Raw genomic sequence first — 18,927 nt, forward strand, 5'->3', positions numbered from 1 at the left:
CAGTCTGTGGGCTGTCCCATCTATCTTTGTGAGTAGACAGGACCGTACAGAGTTGGGCTGCCCTCTGTCGGAGCGGCCCCTGCCTGTCCTCAGAGCTCAGACCACAGATAGCCATCTGCCCGGGGGGCTCTGGGAAGCGGGCTGAGCTCTGTGCCGCCCAGCCTGGGAATCTCCAGGAAAGGAGGCAGCAGGAGGCCTGAGTTCTTGTCGGTGCCTCTCTCCACCCCTCCCTCCAGTACCTGGGCCCCCCATGGGCTACAAGGCCCTTTGCATGGTCATCTCACGGAACTCATGACCTAAGAGCTCAGTCCTATTTCCTCTACTGTATAGATGAGGAAACTGAGGCTCAGAGGTTGGGTCACTTGCCAACGTCATATGCATAAGTGACCAAACTGGAATGTAAATACAGGGAATTTTTCTACCTTATTTTAAAACGAGGCATTGTTATTGATTTGGGCCTGGGTACGTCTTGGAGGCCGACTGGGAAAGCCATAGCTGTTCTGTATGAGCCTGGGGTGCCACCTGCTGGTCACCTTTGGGGAGGCAGCCTGAATCTCTGAAAATGCTCCTTGCGCCCCGGCTAATATTAATACTGTTTGAGGCGCTGAGGATACAGCAGTGAACAAGAGACATAAATTTATACCTTCATGGGACTTAAACCCCTGGTGGGGAGACAAGCTGTAAAACGTACTTACAAGCAAAACAAATGTGGCTAAGAAACAATAAAGCAAGGAAATGCTCAGGTGCGTGTAAGCTTTTAGTAACGATGGCAGGGAGGGCCTCCTGGAGGTAGCACTTGGGTAAAGGCTGGAAGGAAGGGAGAGCCAGCCACGTAGGTGTCGTGGAAAACAGCCAGTGCTAACTAATGTCCTGAGTGACGGGCGTGTGTGGGGAATAGTGAGGGGGCAGAGCGAGTGCAGAGGAGAGCAGGTGGTGGGGAGAGGAAGGTAGTGGGGCCATACCACGTGAGGCCCCGCAGTCAAGGTAAGACCTTCAGCTTTTAATCTGCGTGAACACTGGAGGCAATGGACGTGACAACAACGGGACCACTCGCTGTGTGAACAGATGGGCAGGGCAAGGTCAGAAACCAGGAATCCAGATAAAGGCTAGTCCTGTGACCTCGGGGAGAGGCGGTGCTGGTAAAAAAGTGGTTGAGTTCCAGAAAGAATTTGCAGGTAGGGGTGACGTCATCTGCTGATGGATTAGAAGTGGGTGTGAGAGAAAGGAGTTAAGAACGACTCGAAGTAGGTTGCCTGAGTAAATGGAAGAACTGAGTTGTTAACTGAAGCGAGGAAGGCGATGGGGAGGCGCTGGTTTGGGCAGAGTGCAGACTCGGGGGCTCAGTTCTGGACGGGTTAAGTGTAGAGATGCCTGTCAGCCGCTCAGGTGGAGACGGTGCAAACAAGCTCGTCAGCTCTAGTCCCGTCTTCCCAGTCTCTCCCTTAGGTACGTAGAGTCCTCAGATGGCCGGTGTTGAGTCCTCTCTCTCTCCCCCAGGAGACAAACGTCTTAGGTTTCAAGGGGCCTCGGAAGATGAGTGTGATTGTCCCAGGCATGAACATGGTTCACGAGAGAGTCTCCATCCGGCCACGAAACGTGAGTGCGCGCCCCCGTCATCCCAGCGGGTGCATGCGCTTCCAGGAGCAGAGCTGAGCTGCTGGGTGTCTGTCGGGGACGCAGCGTAAGAAGCCGGGGCTCTAGGTGGAGGTCTAGGGAGATGTAAGGACTCCGCCCCCAGGGGCAGATCCCTTTTTAGGGCGGTCATGTGGCCGAGGCCTGGGGCCGGGCCTGACTCAGGCGAGGCTGCCTTCCCAGGAGCATGAGACGCTGCTGGCACGCTGGCAGAATAAGAACACAGAGAGTATCATCGAGCTGCAAAACAAGACCCCTGTCTGGAACGACGACACGCAGTCCTACGTACTCAACTTCCATGGGCGCGTCACACAGGCCTCTGTGAAGAACTTCCAGATCATCCATGGCAATGACCGTGAGTGTTTCTGCCCTTCCTCATGATTGTCCCCATGGCACCCAGGGCCTTGAGCTCAGGGTTCAGCTCACCCAGCCCTGCCTTCATAGGCCAGAGCTCAAGGATGTGGGTTATATGGCTTTGATCCGAGGTCAGAAATCCTCTGACCCTGTGACTGGGAGGCCCGCGGAAGAGCCTTCTTCGGAGCCGTGCCCCTAGATTCTGTGCACGCAGCAGAGTCCCCGGTGCGGGAACGCCCTCTGAACGGACCTCTTCTCTTCTCTGTCCCTCGGTATTTGTGTGCCTCTCATTCTCCTCTGTCACCTGCTCCTCCTTTCCACCGCTTCTCCCCATTGTCTTCCCTCCTTTGGGCATCTGCGCTTCTCACGTTCTCCGCCCACTGTGACCTGTCTGTCTGTCCGTCCTCCCCTGCACTGTCGCTGCGCTGTGCTGCGTGCGCGCCCGGCTGCAGCGGACTACATCGTGATGCAGTTCGGCCGCGTGGCGGAGGACGTGTTCACCATGGATTACAACTACCCACTGTGCGCGCTGCAGGCCTTTGCCATCGCCCTGTCCAGCTTCGACAGCAAGCTGGCCTGCGAGTAGAGGGCCTCCTTGTGCCCTTCGGGATTGCCCAGCCTGGAGCGGAGCCGCCTGCCTGCGGAGACAGCCCTGCTTACCCTCTCTCTGTACATAGGCCTCCTGCCAGACGAACCTTCAGCTCTCAGCGGCTCCCTGGCCCAGCCGGCTCGGACCTGGCTCCCCTGCCTCCACCGCTGAGACAGAGGACTAGGTGGGAGAGGTGTGTGTGTGAAGGGGCCAGCGTGAACTCTTCCTGTGCCCCAAGGTCCATACGCACACCCCCGCTCTTGAGTTCGTATCCTGCTGCGATCGTGTTTGCCACGCTGGGCGGCCTCTTCAGCCGGGAAGGTAGGAAGAAACGTGGACGGAGAGGAAGCACAGTGCAGGGCTGCTGCGGTCCAGCCATCCACTCAGTCTAGGAGTCCGGTGACAACCGGTCCCCAACAGTGCAGGGCGTAGTATGGGTGTGTATGTGTGGTGGGTACATCATTTTACACAGAAGGGCTAGGATCGGCTTCCAGGCCCTTTGCTAACTCCAGAAAGTCCTCTGACTTCGGAAGGCCTCGGCCAGGCTAGAAGAAGTTATGGGTGTTTGGGAAAGGTGAGTGGCAACCTTGTTAGGACTGCAAGGGCCTGGCTACGGCTGTGGGAATTGGTTGGTGGCCTAGGGTGCCCGCTCATTTGATTTCTCTAGATTTTCTCTGTACAGAGGCAGCAGGAGGCCAGAGGTCTTAGAGGCCAGGGCCTGCAGGACCCAGGCTCAGCTTGCAGGAGGTGCATGGACCAGGCTCCCTGGACCAGGGCTATGTTGGGAGGCCCGTCAGCCCGAGGAGCTTTCTGCTGAGCGGCTCCTGCACAGTGCCCAGGAAATGTGGACAGGGCCAGGGGCCGCAGCCTCAGTGTGCAGCCAGGTAGGCATGCCTGGGCCGGCGGCCGGCAGAGCACCAGCCCTAAGCCAGGGCGTGGTCCAGGAAGAAAGTCTAGGTCCAGGGGCTCTGGCCTGTGCCTCGCACCCCTTGTGCTCAGCCTGGGTCATGGCTGCTGAGGACTTCACGCATGTGGTTCTTCTGGGGCGGGAATGGGGCAGGGCGTATATCAGAACCACGAGAGATGAGAGGTGGTGGGAGCCTTAGAGATGAACTAGTACAATGTGTCACTTGAGGTGACTCACATTTAGAAGATGGACTTGCACCGGGCCAACTAGCTGCTCAGTGGCAGAGTTCAGAACTTCCACTCCTTCGATTTCTTTGTTCCTACATCCCCTGAGAAACTGCTCTCTCTGGTTCTCTGGTCTTCCTGGGACCCCGGTCGCATGCCCTCACTCTTTTGCCTGATTACAGAGACTTAGAAATGCTGGAGTTGATGTATGAAATTGAAACCGTTTCAGTGGGCAATTAGGCGGTTCCCTGCTGAAAGAAAGCTGGCTTCTGCCCGAGGGCAGGCCCTGCCGAGGCCCTTGCCTTCCTCTGTCTGGGTGTGGTGGCTGAGGCCTGCGTGTTCCCGGGCTGGGCCTGATCTCCGTCCTCCTCGGATGGCACCCCCGACCCGGAGCACTTGGGAACGCTAAGCCCTTGCCTGTCCTGTACCCTGGCAGAGGCTACTTGCCCAGATGGAGGTCCGAAATCAGTGGGAAGCAAGCAGGGGTTGTTCCTCCCTTCAGAGTAGATGTGCTTAGAAAGGCTGCATAGAAATTTTTGTTTTAAATAAGTCTTACTTGAAACATTTGAGGCTCCGTAGTGAGGGAGTTGTTTTGACCCAAGTGGAAGTAGTAGTGTGTCCTCGTTTCCTTAGAAACTAAGATTTCCTACGTGGAATGCTCAGAGCAAGGTGCAGCTGTTCTGGCAGGGGGGCTCCGTGTGAGGCCCCTCCACGGGTCCAGTTTCTGGACCACTCTTGGGGTCATTCTGAGGGCACTAGACTTTTTTACTGGGGCCAGTCCACTTTTCCAGTCCTGTTGGGCTCTTTCTTATCCTTGTGACTGGGAGGACACCTGCTGACATTTGGGATGCTGGAAGCTGGATGTCTGAAATCTAGTTTAAGCTGTTTCTCTGGTTCTTGGACTTTGAAGTAGAACAGGCTGATTCGAGAGCCTAGAGGGAGGGAGGGAAGCCGCGTGGAAAAGGCAGAAGCACAAGGGCAAACTCTCAGCGCCTCCATCCCACTGAATATGCGGCGGGGGGGGGGGGGGGGGGGGCGTGGTCAGGAACATGGCTTCAGCTTCCCAGCCTGAACGTGGGGAAGGTGGCTCAGCAGCTAGACTCTGTTGGGCACGGAGTGACAAGAGCAGTTGAGTCAGCTGCTCGAGACCCAGCTTCACAAGGTCTGTTCTCAAGACTGCATTCCTGGTGATGCTGGTTTTCCCTGACCACTGGCCTCCTAGCCATGGGCCCAAAGACTCAAAAAAGCTGCCAAGGCCCTTGGAGGCCATCTGGGCTTCGCATCTCCGGGGGTAAGAGCTCTTGTCCTTCATACCCTCTACCCAGATGGGCCTTGAGTGGGCCGGGAACTGGATGATGGAATGAGCAAGCCCTAAGGGTGGTGGGCAGCTGGGACCTCAGGCAGCTCCTGTCACTGTTCCTGGGGCCACACCCTCTTCCCCCAAACAAACAGCTCTTCTGTAGAGCAGTGATGTTGACTTCCCCACTCTTCTCCAATTCTAGCTTTTCTTTCCTTCTGGCTCCAAGGTGCTCTGTGTCTGTCTGTGTGTCTGTGTGTCTGTGTATATTTGGGGAAAAGGGCAATCTGCAAATCACCAACTGAGGTTTCTTACTATGACCATGTCTAAAGGTGAGTAGGAAAGGAATAAGGATATTATGATCACCTGTGGATTTTGTTCGTTCATTTCATGCTCTTTGGTCAGAAAGTAAACCTGGGAAAGTACCAGGTCTTCCTTGGGAGAAAGATTAGGAGGATACCATCCAAGAAATTTTAGTTTTTCAGTTCCATTTCGCATTACCTGAAGAAACTGGTATGTGATATGCGGGCTTTTGGATGAATTCGAACATATTCTAGTGAATGTGCCTTAAAAATCACGACACTAGTTCAGAAGGAGCAGGTAAGGTCCAGACACATGCTGCAGACAGGTGCTAGAGGCCAGCGAGTGTGAAATTTGGAGTCTGTGTCCCTCAGTGACCAAAAGGGCAACAAAATTACAGAAGCAGAAGCTTGTCTTTGGTCTGGAAATAGCAGAGCATTTACCTCTAAGGAAGTTTACGTTTAGAGGAAATTCTAAATTTAACAAGCAGCAGTGATGATTTCAAGCCTCATAAGAACATGCTTTCCTCCCAGCGGGGGGTCTGCGGGGAGGGGAGCCGCTGGGCTGGCCGGGGCTCTGTTCTGCAAGCACAAACTCTCCCAGCCAGAGACCCTGGTGTCCCCGCACTGCGGCAGCCCTGGCCTTCCCCTCGCCAGCGCACTCTGCCCCAGCTGGGCTCTACCTGTGACCTCAGGATACCAGGTGGCCCTCAGAGCACACTTTTCCAGAGAGCCGAAGGATCTGCTGTGTCGTGGGGCCCAGCGTTGAACGGCAGCGGCCCCCAGGAACAGGCCAGGGCTCGGGTTCGTACTGGTTCCCTGTCGTTCTGTACCTCCATCTTGTCATCTCAGGATCTGGGGGGCGAGGCATAGCAGAAGTGTGGGCATAGATTAGTTTGCTGACCAAGGTGAGAGGCGCGTTGGTCTTAGAGCACTGCTGCACTTAGCTATGGGATTCGGCACGAACCACATGATTTTCCTAGGTTGTTGTCTCATCCACACACTGAGGCGGCTGGGCTGTCAAAGCTTTCAGTAAGAATCGGGGTGAATGAAAACTGGATCCTTGCTTTCATTACTACCTTTTCTGGTTCATTACTGTGCCTTTTTTCTTTCCTCAAAAACATGTCACACCCATTCCTCTCTTCTGTTCAACTGCCCCTCTCCCTTCCCCCATCAAGGTCCAGGCAGAGCTGCAGATGAGGCCAAGAGCCAGAGTTCCCTAGAGTGTAATTCGAGTGGCTTTTAGAAAGGGAAGCCTGCCTCTGGAATCCTGCAGAGTTTCGGAGGGGACTTGGTCAGGATGGGCGGCACTTCTTTCGCTGGGAGCATCCATTTAGCTAGTTCTCCTAACGCCTAGAATGTGTATGTCCGTTTGCACAAGATTGTCTTTTCCTGTTCTGGAGTGGTCATTTTATTTTTGTTCCAAATTATCTGGAGTTTTAGACAAACTTGCAAAACTGTGCTTTTATTAAAAGTGACTTTTTGAATAAACTCTTTGGTATCCTTGAGCAAATGTATTTATTTACTGGTATGTGCAATGACAGAGCTGGTGTCCCCGTGTTGACACTGTGTTGTAGACCTTAGTGTTTGTCTACAGACCATACAGCAACAAATTAAACTTGAACTGTTTCAACTGTGGAGCACTTTTGTTTCCTATAAAAGGGGAGAAAACATTTCTTACCTACAAATGTTTTCCTGCGCCAGTTCCGTCTGTCCTAAGAGCCTGGGGGCGGGGGTGGGTGGGAGGGGCTCCCGGCTTGTTTGGCAATGCTCTGGCCGAGCTCGAGGGCTGGCGAGAAGAGGCTTTGGCTAGAGCAGTCCTCTGCAAGCATGGGCAGCTTAGCTCCTCAGTGTGCCCCTAGGCGCCTGGTTCTTAGGACAAAAGTTAAGTAGAGCTGGTTTATTTCTTTACCCTAGATTTGCAGTGTTTATGTGGCCCAGCTCCTCGGCTCTGCCTCTGTGGGAAACAGCAGTTGCGGGTTCTTACCAGAGGTTTTTGTTGGTTAGTGGTCAGGTGAAATTCGACAAATCTTTTAACTAGCCGTGAACAGGGTGACTATAGGTCCAGGGCGGTCCCGGTTTATGCCTATTGTCCTGGCATCATTAAAGCTCCCGCTTCGCAAGCTGCCTTAGTTTGGACCGTGAGTTATCTGACCAGCAAAGCCATAGAAGGTACAGAGTGGTTCTATAGGCCACGTCTTCTAAAGGTCAGGATGCCTCCATTCTTCAACATGCCTTCCTTCCCGGGCCTAGGTTTTTAGAGCGTGCGCACCGCTGGTCTTGGCGCTCACGAGGCGCTTTCTGACCGGCTCGCCCACCTGACTTAACCAAGCACGGTCCCGGGTGACGCCCTTGTTTCCTAGAACGTTTATCCACCCCCAGGCTAGGACTTCATGCTCTGCACCACAGTGCTCAAAGGTCACCGAGGACCTAGTACCTGGGGGCTGATCAAGTTCACAGCCTAGACCAGTTCTGAGAAGTAAAGCCCATAAGGAAAGAGCACACATGACGACAAAAACCAGTCCTATGATTCTGGTCATCCTGGGTTGTATATACACATAATTGTCATCCCTGAAGGATAAAATAATTCTGGAAAAGTCCAAAAAGACCACTCATCTAAATGACCAAATACATCAAAATTTCTGAAACAGAAATATGTTAATATATCCCAGCTGTATGAGCCAACCAAGCGTGAGGGCGCGGGAGCCATCCTGCGCTCCTAGTGCTTCTGGCAGGAGAGAGCTGCATAAGCCAGTTTCTCCCAAAGATTAACATTCAAAATAAAGAGTTGGTTACACACACCTCACATACCGGCCTCATAAAAATACCTGAACATCCACATATTTCCACACTTGCACTGTTTTGTCTGGCACGGTGCTTTCTGCCAAGAATGGCCGCACTCCTCCTCGGCCCCAGTAAAGCTTCTTGGAAGTACTTTGGCAAAAATGATCTTTATGTTCCTGGGGATTTGGGTCCACGTCTCAATTACAGCATAAAACCCTGTACAATAAATGAGCTACCACCCAGTGAGTGGTTAGCGTGGAAGGGCCGACGCTGCTTTACACGCCCTGATGATCACATTTAATCCTCCCGCCCCCACCCGGGAGAGCAGGACTTCGACTCTCCTGTGTCAGGAGGAAGCCAAGGCTCGGGAGGGCTAAGGAGCCACCACGCGTCTACAGATAGAACAGGCAGGGATGGAATCATGACCGGTATTTCTCTGCCTGCAGAGTTCACAATCACGAGCTCCTTTACAGTTAACCATTCATTTAAAAAAAATTGGACAAGGCTCCCACACTAAACGTTTTTGTTTCTTAAAGGCAGGAATTGAGGCTCTGTTCCTACTGCCCCGCTCTGGGCAGTGTCTGCTAAATGAATGAACGAATAAGCTAGAAAGAAACACACATCTCTAACAAGGGAACCATATATACTAAGGCAAAAAAGAAGGAACCAGGGATCCAGGACTCCTTATAAACCAACCCCTCATGGTGAAAGAAGGGAAATAACAGGGAAAATGATGTCCCGGAACAGTAAAGAGCACCTACATTGTTTTTACCTTGAGCATTACACCACACCTACATCACTTCCGTACGTTTCAAACCATACTCTCTAAAGTCAAAGGTCCCACACACCGACGGATGCGGTATACTTTCCTACAGTCACCTTCAATGACTTTTCTCCGTAACAAGAAATGTTCATTTCATTAACAAGAAATGCCCAGTAGTAGCTGACATGTTATCTAAATACGATCCCATAACCTTCTGACAGCAGTCTATATGCTTACGTTTGATTTCAACTATTTTCCTGGCATTTTAGTCGACCAGGAACAATGGAACTCCAAAAGCCCTACTGACCTTTACACCATTTCTTAGTTTTCAAGTCTTCACGTCTCATGACGAGGAATGTTCTCGGGAATGTGTCCTTTTTAAACTCTCAGGTCTTAGATGTAAACTACATTCATCCTGACCAGACAGGATACGTGGGTGCCATCTTATCTCAAGACGACACAGAACAGGTGGCACCTCAGAGATTCAGCTATTAGTTTGGTCAAAATCCTCCCAGTCTTAACCTACCTCCTCCTTTTCCCAGCTTTCTCAAAACACCCAGATACCTGAATACAGAAAAGTCTCTTCCCCCGGGCACTGCTATAGGTTCTCTGCAACGGACACACACTGCAACTTTCCTTTCGGGCTGGCACTGTGTCTGTAAGCTCAGTCCTCTTCATTTCTGTTTCAGTTCATTGGCAGTAAGAACAAATTTCCCAGAGGGCACAGCATTTAGCAACAGTTTCTAGGCAAGGACTGTCCTCAAGTACATGGGTTCTCTCCCTACCCCTGGCTCTGGCCTGAGTGTCTCATGGAGAACCAGCACCCTTACGCCGGCTTTCGTGTCTGCAGGGCAAGGATTAAAGCCTCGATCTAAAGCATCCTCTGGCCACTGAAGGCCAGAGGTACAAACGAGCCTGCAGCTCCGTGAAACAGAACAGGGATAAAGGAAGCTAGAGACCCAGTGATACCAGAGTAACAGTCCCCAGCTGGTCTCTGGGCTCACTCACAGGTCGCTGGGAGCCTTCGGCTACTCTGGAGAAAAGCGGGTACCCGAGGCAGCCACAGTGCCCCTAAAAAGGCCTGCGCTGTGAGGAAGGGGCTTCAGTTCACACAGCAGAGTCTTACCCTGCTCTGGCCCCATCATACCCACTAACAAAACGTTCTCTTCTTGAACCCAGGGGACCACTAACCTGCTCAAGGCCCACAGAGTAAGGCATCTTGGACTCTGTAATCTTCACTTTCGCAGCCTTACGTCCTCATCATGTGTAAACTGCGGTTTGTTCACAGGTAAACCTTCTGCTACTCCTAGCACGAAGAGTCAGACCTCTGCCCCTGAGTGCACAACAAAGAGTTACTCAGTGGATCGACTCTGCTGGAGGAAAGGCATGAAGAGATAGAGCGAAGCTGTACTGTGTTCCTACTAATTGCTGTGGTGTTTTACAAGGTGACAGGTGTGTGAGCACCAGGAAGGATACACGATATCCATGGTAGTGGCCTGATTAGCTAGGGTATTTAAATACAGGATGAAGTTCAGGGCACAGGGCCAAGGATGAAATCTGAGAGAGGAGAGAAAGGTCACCTTGGGACTAGAGTAATGGATACTTCCCCAAACCAGCTGTTTTCAACTCAAAACCCTGGGGGTTCCGCTTCCTCAACATGCCACCTGTATGTCCTTTATCAGGGCTGACGCCCAGGCCTTCATCTCTGAAGTCTTGGGGCCATCCTTCTTCGGTGGCTTCCTCTTGCTCGGGGTAAGTGTCCGCACTGAATCCAGCATTCTCCGCCAAGACCGCAGGATCCTCTTCTTCATGAAAACAGCAGGAACAGGTTTGTGGCTTTGGGTCCCATGAGGTAACAGAATTCTCTTCCTGAGCTATGGGGTCAGTGGGCGTTTCCCAACGCAGATGGTCTGATTCCTCACCTCCCAGCACTCCCATTCTTTCAGCTAGTTCTTCGGCAGAGGGCTCCTTAGGGTCAGGGTAATCCACCAGGACTGTTTCTTGCCTACGCCTGATGCAATCTGAAAGGTCATAAATTGGGTAAGTCTCTTCAGGGTAACCTAGAGAAAAAAGTAGCACAAAATCTTACAAAGAATGTCGCTCAACAGAACGTATCAGGCTCAAAGAGGCTTCTCAGGCAGCCGCCCTCCTATCCCAACAAACCCATTCGAGAAATCTCTAAGATGACTCTAACAGTTCTAAAGTTTTACTTGCGTAAATTCTTAGCAATCTGGCAGACTATCCCAGTGTTTTCTGAATACAAACCAGCTCAGAAGAAAATCCCTTCTCAAGTGCTGGGTGGTTAGGGCAGAGGAGAAGTCTCGCCCCTCTGGCTTCTGCAGTAGTGACGAAGATTAAACAACAGGAGCCTTCAGTTAAAAAAAAAAAGTACCAAACACCAAATGGAGAGAGCATAGCTCAAGCCTAATGTTTATAATTTCTATTTGGATCCATTTCCAAATCTTCCTGGGGGCGGGGAGGGGGGAGGAAAGGAAGACTAAGCTCTTTGGGGAAAAAAAAAATACCCCAAAGGCTTCGACTGATTGAAAGTGAAACGGCTTGCAAGTGTCAGAGAGAGCACCCTTCAGCAAGACATGCCCAAGATCCCAAAGGACAAGTGCTGCGTTTGCACGAGACACCAACCCCACTGTTGGCTTCTTCGTCTCCACAAAATGGAACAAAAGAAGACAACAAACCAGTAAACAAAATGAATAATACTGGTACTGAATCCCAGCTGTGATAATGAGAAAAGACGAGATGCTGCCAAATGAAAGCATGAAAGGAGATAAATCTGTGGCGGGCACGCAGCGCCGGAGCGGCAGACGGGCCTCGCTGGGGCTCACGTGCCGGCACTGGCACGGCAGCCGCGCGCCCTACGCGATGCGAGAAGCCGGAGCGTCCAAAATCCACTTGCACACTGTGATAACCGGCAATTCAACCCTAACGCACACCACTTTTTGCCTGCAAATTCTGAAAAGCAGGGGTCTTTTTGGATGCAGTGGAGAGTGTGGACAGACATATTTTAACATCATTTACTGTTTGGGTTTTTTTTTTTTTGTGATTATAAAAGTCATACAAACTCACTACAGAAAAAATTTTTGAAAACAGACAAGTTTTAAAAAGAAAACACAAGTCACCCAGAATCCTACCACTGATAATAATTTGTTGTATTACTTCTGGCCTTTTTATCATATATAAACATACTGTGTGTAAAACGTTACACTGATTTTTTTCATTCAGCGATTCTATCATGAGCTGCAAAATACCCCATCGCACGGCTACATAACTGACACGACTGGCCGCGGCTCTTCTGTAAGACGAGTAGGTTCCTCCGCTTTCCCCTACTCTAAGTAACATGGCAGTTAAGAGCTCCGAATATCAATCCATTTCCCTATTTCTTTCAGACAGACCGCTAGAAATGTGAGAACAAAGGGATTAGACATTTTCAAAGCCTGTTCTCACACTCCATCAAACTGCTTTCCAGAAGAATGTATATTCTTCTACCAGTGACGTAAAAAATTGTCCATCTGATCACATCCTCCCGTCACTGCCAGTAGCACGGGCAGAATCTAGCCGAGGCAGCGTCGCCCGCTGGCTTAACCCACTGCGGACGGAATGCGGGCTAAAACAAGCGTGGCCACCCGAGGCCTCACAGCCTCCTTGGTCAAGGGAGGGGCTGGAGAAGCTTACTTGCTAGTTGGCTCCCAGCCACTGAGTACTTCAGAGAAGTCCATTTTCTAGCATATTCCTACCTCCTCCCCACACCAAGGACAAAGCTTACCCGTGGAGTCGCATGCTATCTGCTTTGGTTTAACAGGGGAAGGCCTGCTAGGGAAAACCTGACAGTGACTCACACGTGGGCTGCTGAGGGAGCCCGTTAACAGCCCACATCGCTGGTTATCCAAGAACTTCATTAACAATATGAGCGAGCTATCAAACTCACTGATCCTGCGAGGGAGTCAGCAGGGGACCCAAACTAAGCAGTGTAAACAGCCCGTAAAAAAAAACAACAGTCAAGGCTGGAAACAGGAGTTAATATCAATCAAATTGTACCGGATACTCCCAGTAATATTCAAAATGCAACTGCACTGATAAAACCCAGCTAGACTTCAATTTAAAAAGGGGAGCAAACAGGAAATAAGAGGTATTAGAAATAGAAAATATTTAAACTTGAGAAAGGTAGAAAATAGATTAAAATGGACATGGCTAAAAGCCAAATTAGTATATTAGAAGTCGAAGTATAGAAATTCTTCCAAGACAAAGGTAAATATGACCAAAAAAAAAAAAAAAAAAAGGAAATTGTGAGGAAAAAAAATACAGACTGCATTGAAAACTGATCCAGGACAACCAATCTCCAAATTACTGGAATTCCAGAATGAGGGCAGAGTAGGTTAAATGAAAGCAATAACCAAAAAAAAGTTATAAAAGAAAATATCACTTAGCTGAAGAAAGACTCAAGTCTTCAGATGGAAAAGAGTCACTAGATGCTATCGGCAAAAACACTGAAAAATCCACATACCTCCACAGGCTCAGTTATGTACCAGTGAACCCGCCCAAAGTCAAATGTTTAAGTATTAAAAGATTTTATGTTTCCAGCCAGAAAACAAACTAAAAACAGATTGCCTATTGAGAAAAAGAATCAGACTGTGATAAGATTTCTCATTTTCAACATCAAATGAAAGATAATATAGCAGTGTTTTCAGACTTAAAAAGGAAAATGGCATGATCAAATAATTATTTGTATAAAGGTGGAAAATGGTGTGTGTGGATACCCAAGGACTCAGAAAGTACACAAATCTATAAGGGGGTGAGAGGGTAGGGGAAGAGGTACTTAAAAATTCTGACAAATACAAAAAAAATTTTTATAATTTGAGAAAGAACATACTGTATATGAGAAAGTGGTGAACAATGAATCAATATGAATTATCAATGTAAACTAATTATTGATAATGTGGTTAGAAATTTAATGCCATTGTTGAAATACTTAAAACAGGCTAATATATTTGAAAGTTAGTATCACTTGGAGCTAAAATTCTATATAATTTCAACACCACCTAAGAGGAAGACAGAAAATAAACATGATAAAGATTTTACCTTATTTGGGAACAAGGTTATAGAAAAAGATTTGCAATTTAGAGGAGAAAATGAATTCCAATTTTCATTTCTTTGATTACTAGAGAGACTGAAATACTTTTTAAAGTTTTGTAGCAAGATGCATTTTTTGTGTACTGCTTACACAGAAGGATATCTGTTTTATAAATTACAGGACTGTATATATTGAAGGTATCAACTTCTCAGTCATTGGTCACAAATACTTTTTCTAGTTTAGTGTTGGCTTTAAATTGAGTGATATTCTCTAATCTACAGAAAGGAAAGGTTTTACGTATTCAGGCTACATTATCCTTTCCCTTATAATTTTCTTCATTGCTTTTAAAAAATTTAATTGCAGATTCACATGTAGTTGTAAAAAAAGTTAGAAATCCCATGTACCCTTTAACCGGTTTCTCCCAATGGTAATATCTTGCTAAACGATGTGACGGTACACAACCAGGATATTATTGACAGAGTCAATACACACAACATTTCTATCACAAGAATCCCTTATGCCCTTTTATTGCTACACCTATTCCCTCCTGCCCCTATGTCCTCCTTAACCTCTGGCAACTACCAGTCTGTTCTCCATTTCTTTTTTTTTTTTTTTTTAAGATTTTATTTATTTATTCAACAGAGACAGAGACAGCCAGCGAGAGAGGGAACACAAGCAGGGGGAGTGGGAGAGGAAGAAGCAGGCTCATAGCAGAGGAGCCTGATGTGGGGCTCGATCCCATAACGCCAGGATCACGCCCTGAGCCGAAGGCAGACACTTAACCGCTGTGCCACCCAGGCGCCCCTGTTCTCCATTTCTATAATTTTGCCATTTCAAGAATGTTATATAATCACACAATATGGAACCTTTTGGAATTAGTATAATTATCTGGAAGTTCATCGGGTTGTTGCATGTATCAGTTTCTTTTTACGGGGGGTAATAATACTGAAGTATCAACGTACCAAGTCTGTCACCATCCACCTGTTGAAGGATGTTTGGGCTGTTTGCAGTTTGGGGTGCCTACAAATAAAGCTGCCATAAATATCCATGTACAAGTTTTGTGTGAATTTAAGTCTCAAGCTCTGTGATGCACGCCCAGGAGTACAACTGCCAGGTTGTGTAGTAGTTGAGGTTTATGAAACTGCCAAAATGTTTTGCAGAATAAGTGTACATCCCCACCAGCAACATATGAGTGGATCTAGTCTCTCCACATCCCTGCCAGCACTTGCTGCTGTTACTTTTTATTTTAGCCATCCTGATAGATGCGTGGTGGTTATCTCACTGTGATTTTAATCTGTGTTTCCCTAGTGGCTAATGATGTGTAACATCTTTTTGTGTGCGTATTCGCCATCTGTAGGTCCTCTTTGGTGAAAGTCTGTTCATATCTTTTGCCCATTTCCTAACTGGATTACTTTTTTACTGTCGAGTTTTGAGGTTTTTTTTTTTTAAGATTCTATTTATTTGAGTGAGAGCGAGCATGAGCAGGGGGAGGAGCAGAGGGAGAATCAGACTCCCCGCTGGACCCTGGGCTCATGACCCGAGCCGAAGGCGGGCGCTGCACCGACTGAGCCACCTAGGCGCCCTGAGAGTTCTTATATACTCTCACTATAAATCCTTTGTTGGATATGTGATTTGCAAATATTTTCTCCCACTGTGTAGCTTGCCTTTTCATTATCTTAACAGGGTCTTTTGCAGAGCCAAAGTTTTAGATTTTGATGACCTCCAATTTATCAATTTTTCCTTTTATGAACTGTGTTTATGATGTCAAGTTTAAGAACTCTTTGCTTAACCCCGAATTCCCAAGATTTTCTATGTATTATTCTGAAGAGGTTTAGTTTTACCATTTATGTTCATGATCTTTAGTTAATTTTCATATAATATGTAGAAGTTGGTTCGAGGCTTATTTTTTGCTACAGATATCCAATTGCTGGTGCACCGTTTGTTAAAAAGGCTAGCTTTCCTCCGCTGAACTGCTTTTATACCTTTGTCAAAAATCAGTTGTATATGTTTGTGTGGTTCTGAGTTCTTGGTTCTATTCCTTTGATCTATGGGTCTATTCCTATACCAATATCACACAGGTCTGATTACTGTAACTATATAGTAAGTCTTGGAATCAGGTAAACTAATTCTTCCCACTTTTCCAAAATTGTTTATTCTATTTTCTCTGCCCCTCCATATATATTTTAGAATAATCTTGTATCCACACACACACAAAAATCTTGCTGAGATTTTTGGTAGGGGTTGCATTCACGCGTTTGTCAATGTGGGGATGGATATTTGTATTATGCTGAGTCTTCCAATATACGAGCATGATAGCTCTCCCCCTTTATTTACACCTTTGATTTCTTTCGTCAGTGTTCTATCGTTTTCAGCACACAAGTCCTACACGTTTTGCTAAATTTACACCTAAGTCATTTTAGATTAAAAATCTTGATACCAAATTTAAAACTGATATCAACGTATTCATTGCTAATATGCAGAAACAGAATGATTTTTGTATGTTTATCTTGTATCCTACAACCTTGCTGAACACACTCTGGGAGTGTTAAGTAGGCTCCACGCCCAGTGTAGAGTCCAACATTGGAGCTTGAACTCATGACCCTGAGATCAAGGCCTGAGTGGAGATCAAGAGCTGGACACTTCACTGACTGAGCCACCCAGGTGCCCCAACTCTGGAAGTTTAGAAATGGATTCCGTGGGGTTTTCTGCATAGCCAATCATGTAACCTTCTAAGAGGAGCAGTTTTGTTTCTTCCTTTTTAACCTGGAGGCCTTTTATTTCCTTTACTTGCCTTACTGCATTACTTATAATTTTTAGTATTATGCCGAGGAAGAGTAGTCACCCTTGCCTGTTCCCAATCTCAGGGGGAAAGCATTCACCTTTGACTATTAAATATAATGTTAGCGGTAGATTGTTGTAGATTCTCTTTATCAGGTTGATGAAATTCCCCTTCCTTCCTATTTTTCTGAGAGTTTTTATTATGACTGGATCTTGCATTGCTTCTATGCTCAAGAAACCCTTTTCTGCTGGAGAGCCAGTACATATTCATAACCACTTTTTCTACTCTTCAAAGTTTCCTCTTCTCCATCCCTAACTACTTAGTGTATCTGGAATTATTTCACTGTTAAATGTGTAGGCTCTTACTCTGCTCAAGCAGTGATGGAAACATGGGGACCCCTTTCTTTAAACAACTAGAAAACCAAATGAAATAAAGGAAGCGCCAATTTTCAAACATAAATAGATAGTATAGCATGATCCCTGAGAAAAGGGAAACAGAGCCCAGTGGTCTCACTAAGTTGGGAAGACAGACTAGAATTTAGGGAGGCCAGGGCAGCTAGAATTTACAGGGAAGAATACTAGAAAGAAAGAAGCTTTGTAGACAAAGAGCTTCAGGAATCTTCAGAGAGAACTCTTCATGTTTAGCTGAGTTCTGATCTGTGCATATACGTGAAGGAACTACCCAAGGCCAGGAAAAGAGCCACTGCATTAGGCCTAAAAATTGGGCACTCATACATAGCTGGGAATAGTACACGTTCCTACTAGCCAGAGTAGAAAAACACTGTAGAGCACTAGACAGAATTCTAAGAAGGGTATTGCCTTACTAGTGGGGCTAAATTAGCCAGAGTAGAGGCTGCTCGGACCCCATGCTCACGAATCTTAAAAACAAGCCTTAAAGGAATCCAACTGATTTCTGGTAACTGTGTGTTATGAAGAAGTCCAACAACTAAAGTACTAAAACAAAATCCAGAATCCAATAATGTAAAATTTGCAACATCCATCATCCAGTCAAAATTTACCAGGCATGCAAAAACAGCATGAAATTAGGGCCCACAGCAAGGAGAAAAATTAATCACCAGAAATAGACTCAGATGATAAGATCAGCAGCTAAGACTGTTTTAGAAGCTATTACAAATATGCCTCATATTTTAAAGAAGGTATAAGAATATATGAGAAATGAAATATTTAAGTGAAAGACATAAAAAAGACCCAAACAGAACATCTAAAAATGACAATACAATATCTGAATTAAAAATACATTAAATGAGGGGCGCCTGGGTGGCGCAGTCGTTAAGCGTCTGCCTTCGGCTCAGGGCATGATCCCGGCGTTATGGGATCGAGCCCCACATCAGGCTCCTCCGCTGGGAGCCTGCTTCTTCCTCTCCCACTCCCCCTGCTTGTGCTCCCTCTCTCACTGGCTGTCTCTCTCTGTCAAATAAATAAATAAAATCTTTAAAAAAAATACATTAAATGAGACCAAGAGCGGATCATACACTACTAAAGAAAAGATTAACAAACTTAAAGGCACAGCAAGAAAAATTATGTAAAATTAAGCATGGCATGAATAAAAACACATACGTGACCTATAGGGCAATTTCCAAGGTCTAACAAAAGTGCAACTGGAGAATCAGAAGTGGTGAGGAGGTAGAAAGACAAAAAGAAAGAAAGAGAAAGAGAAAAAGAGAGAGAGATATCATTAATAAAATAATGGCCAAAGTGGCTGGGGGGGGGGAATCAATCAAGGATCGAGGCTGTCACCTTGAGAAACTAGAAAAGAAACTGCAAATTAAACCAAAAGTAAGCAGAAGGAAGAGAACAGTAAAGAACAGAAATCAAGGAAATAGGAAACAGAAACCAAAATATAGTTCTTTGAAAAGATATAAACCTCTGGTCAGTCTGATCAGGAAAAGATTTAAAGAATAAATTTCCAGTATCCGGAACAGAACAGAGAACATCCCTATACATTACATACATTAAATGAATACAAACAACTTTATACTAATAACAAATTTGACCATTTATAGATGAAATACATAAATTCTTTGAAAGAAACAAGCTATCAAAACTCACTGAAGAAGAAATAATCTGAATAGCACTGTATCTGTTAAAGAAATTCAATTGGTAGTTATATAAGTCTTACCAATAAGAAAACTCTAGGTCTTGACGGTATCACTGGAAAATTCCATATTTAAGAAAAAAATAGAATTCTATACA

At 46.9% G+C, this 18,927-nt stretch overlaps 2 protein-coding genes across 15 annotated transcripts in view; one reads left to right on the top strand and one right to left on the bottom strand.

The window, feature by feature from the left end:
• TUB (TUB bipartite transcription factor) overlaps positions 1 to 6,808 on the top strand; it is a 60,296-nt gene extending 53,488 nt beyond the window's left edge. For 2 of the 4 annotated variants that reach the window (XM_026486219.4, XM_057316637.1), the window contains 3 exons: positions 1,498 to 1,596; positions 1,816 to 1,987; positions 2,439 to 6,808. In XM_026486219.4, the coding sequence (XP_026342004.1) occupies positions 1,498 to 1,596; positions 1,816 to 1,987; positions 2,439 to 2,572 (405 nt within the window). In that variant the 3' untranslated portion in view covers positions 2,573 to 6,808. Of the gene's footprint in view, positions 1 to 1,497; positions 1,597 to 1,815; positions 2,014 to 2,438 lie in introns of those variants that run through there. The other 2 variants (XM_057316636.1, XM_057316635.1) reach the window with 2 other exon arrangements.
• RIC3 (RIC3 acetylcholine receptor chaperone) overlaps positions 980 to 18,927 on the bottom strand; it is a 51,268-nt gene continuing 33,320 nt past the window's right edge. For 2 of the 11 annotated variants that reach the window (XM_048217178.2, XM_048217179.2), the window contains one exon: positions 7,809 to 10,909. In XM_048217178.2, the coding sequence (XP_048073135.1) occupies positions 10,437 to 10,909 (473 nt within the window). In that variant the 3' untranslated portion in view covers positions 7,809 to 10,436. Of the gene's footprint in view, positions 10,910 to 18,927 lie in introns of all 11 variants that reach the window. The other 9 variants (XR_007189577.2, XR_007189579.2, XR_007189578.2 and 6 more) reach the window with 9 other exon arrangements.

The sequence above is a fragment of the Ursus arctos genome, unplaced genomic scaffold, assembly GCF_023065955.2.
Source record: "Ursus arctos isolate Adak ecotype North America unplaced genomic scaffold, UrsArc2.0 scaffold_22, whole genome shotgun sequence".
In the NCBI taxonomy this organism is placed as follows: domain Eukaryota; kingdom Metazoa; phylum Chordata; class Mammalia; order Carnivora; family Ursidae; genus Ursus; species Ursus arctos.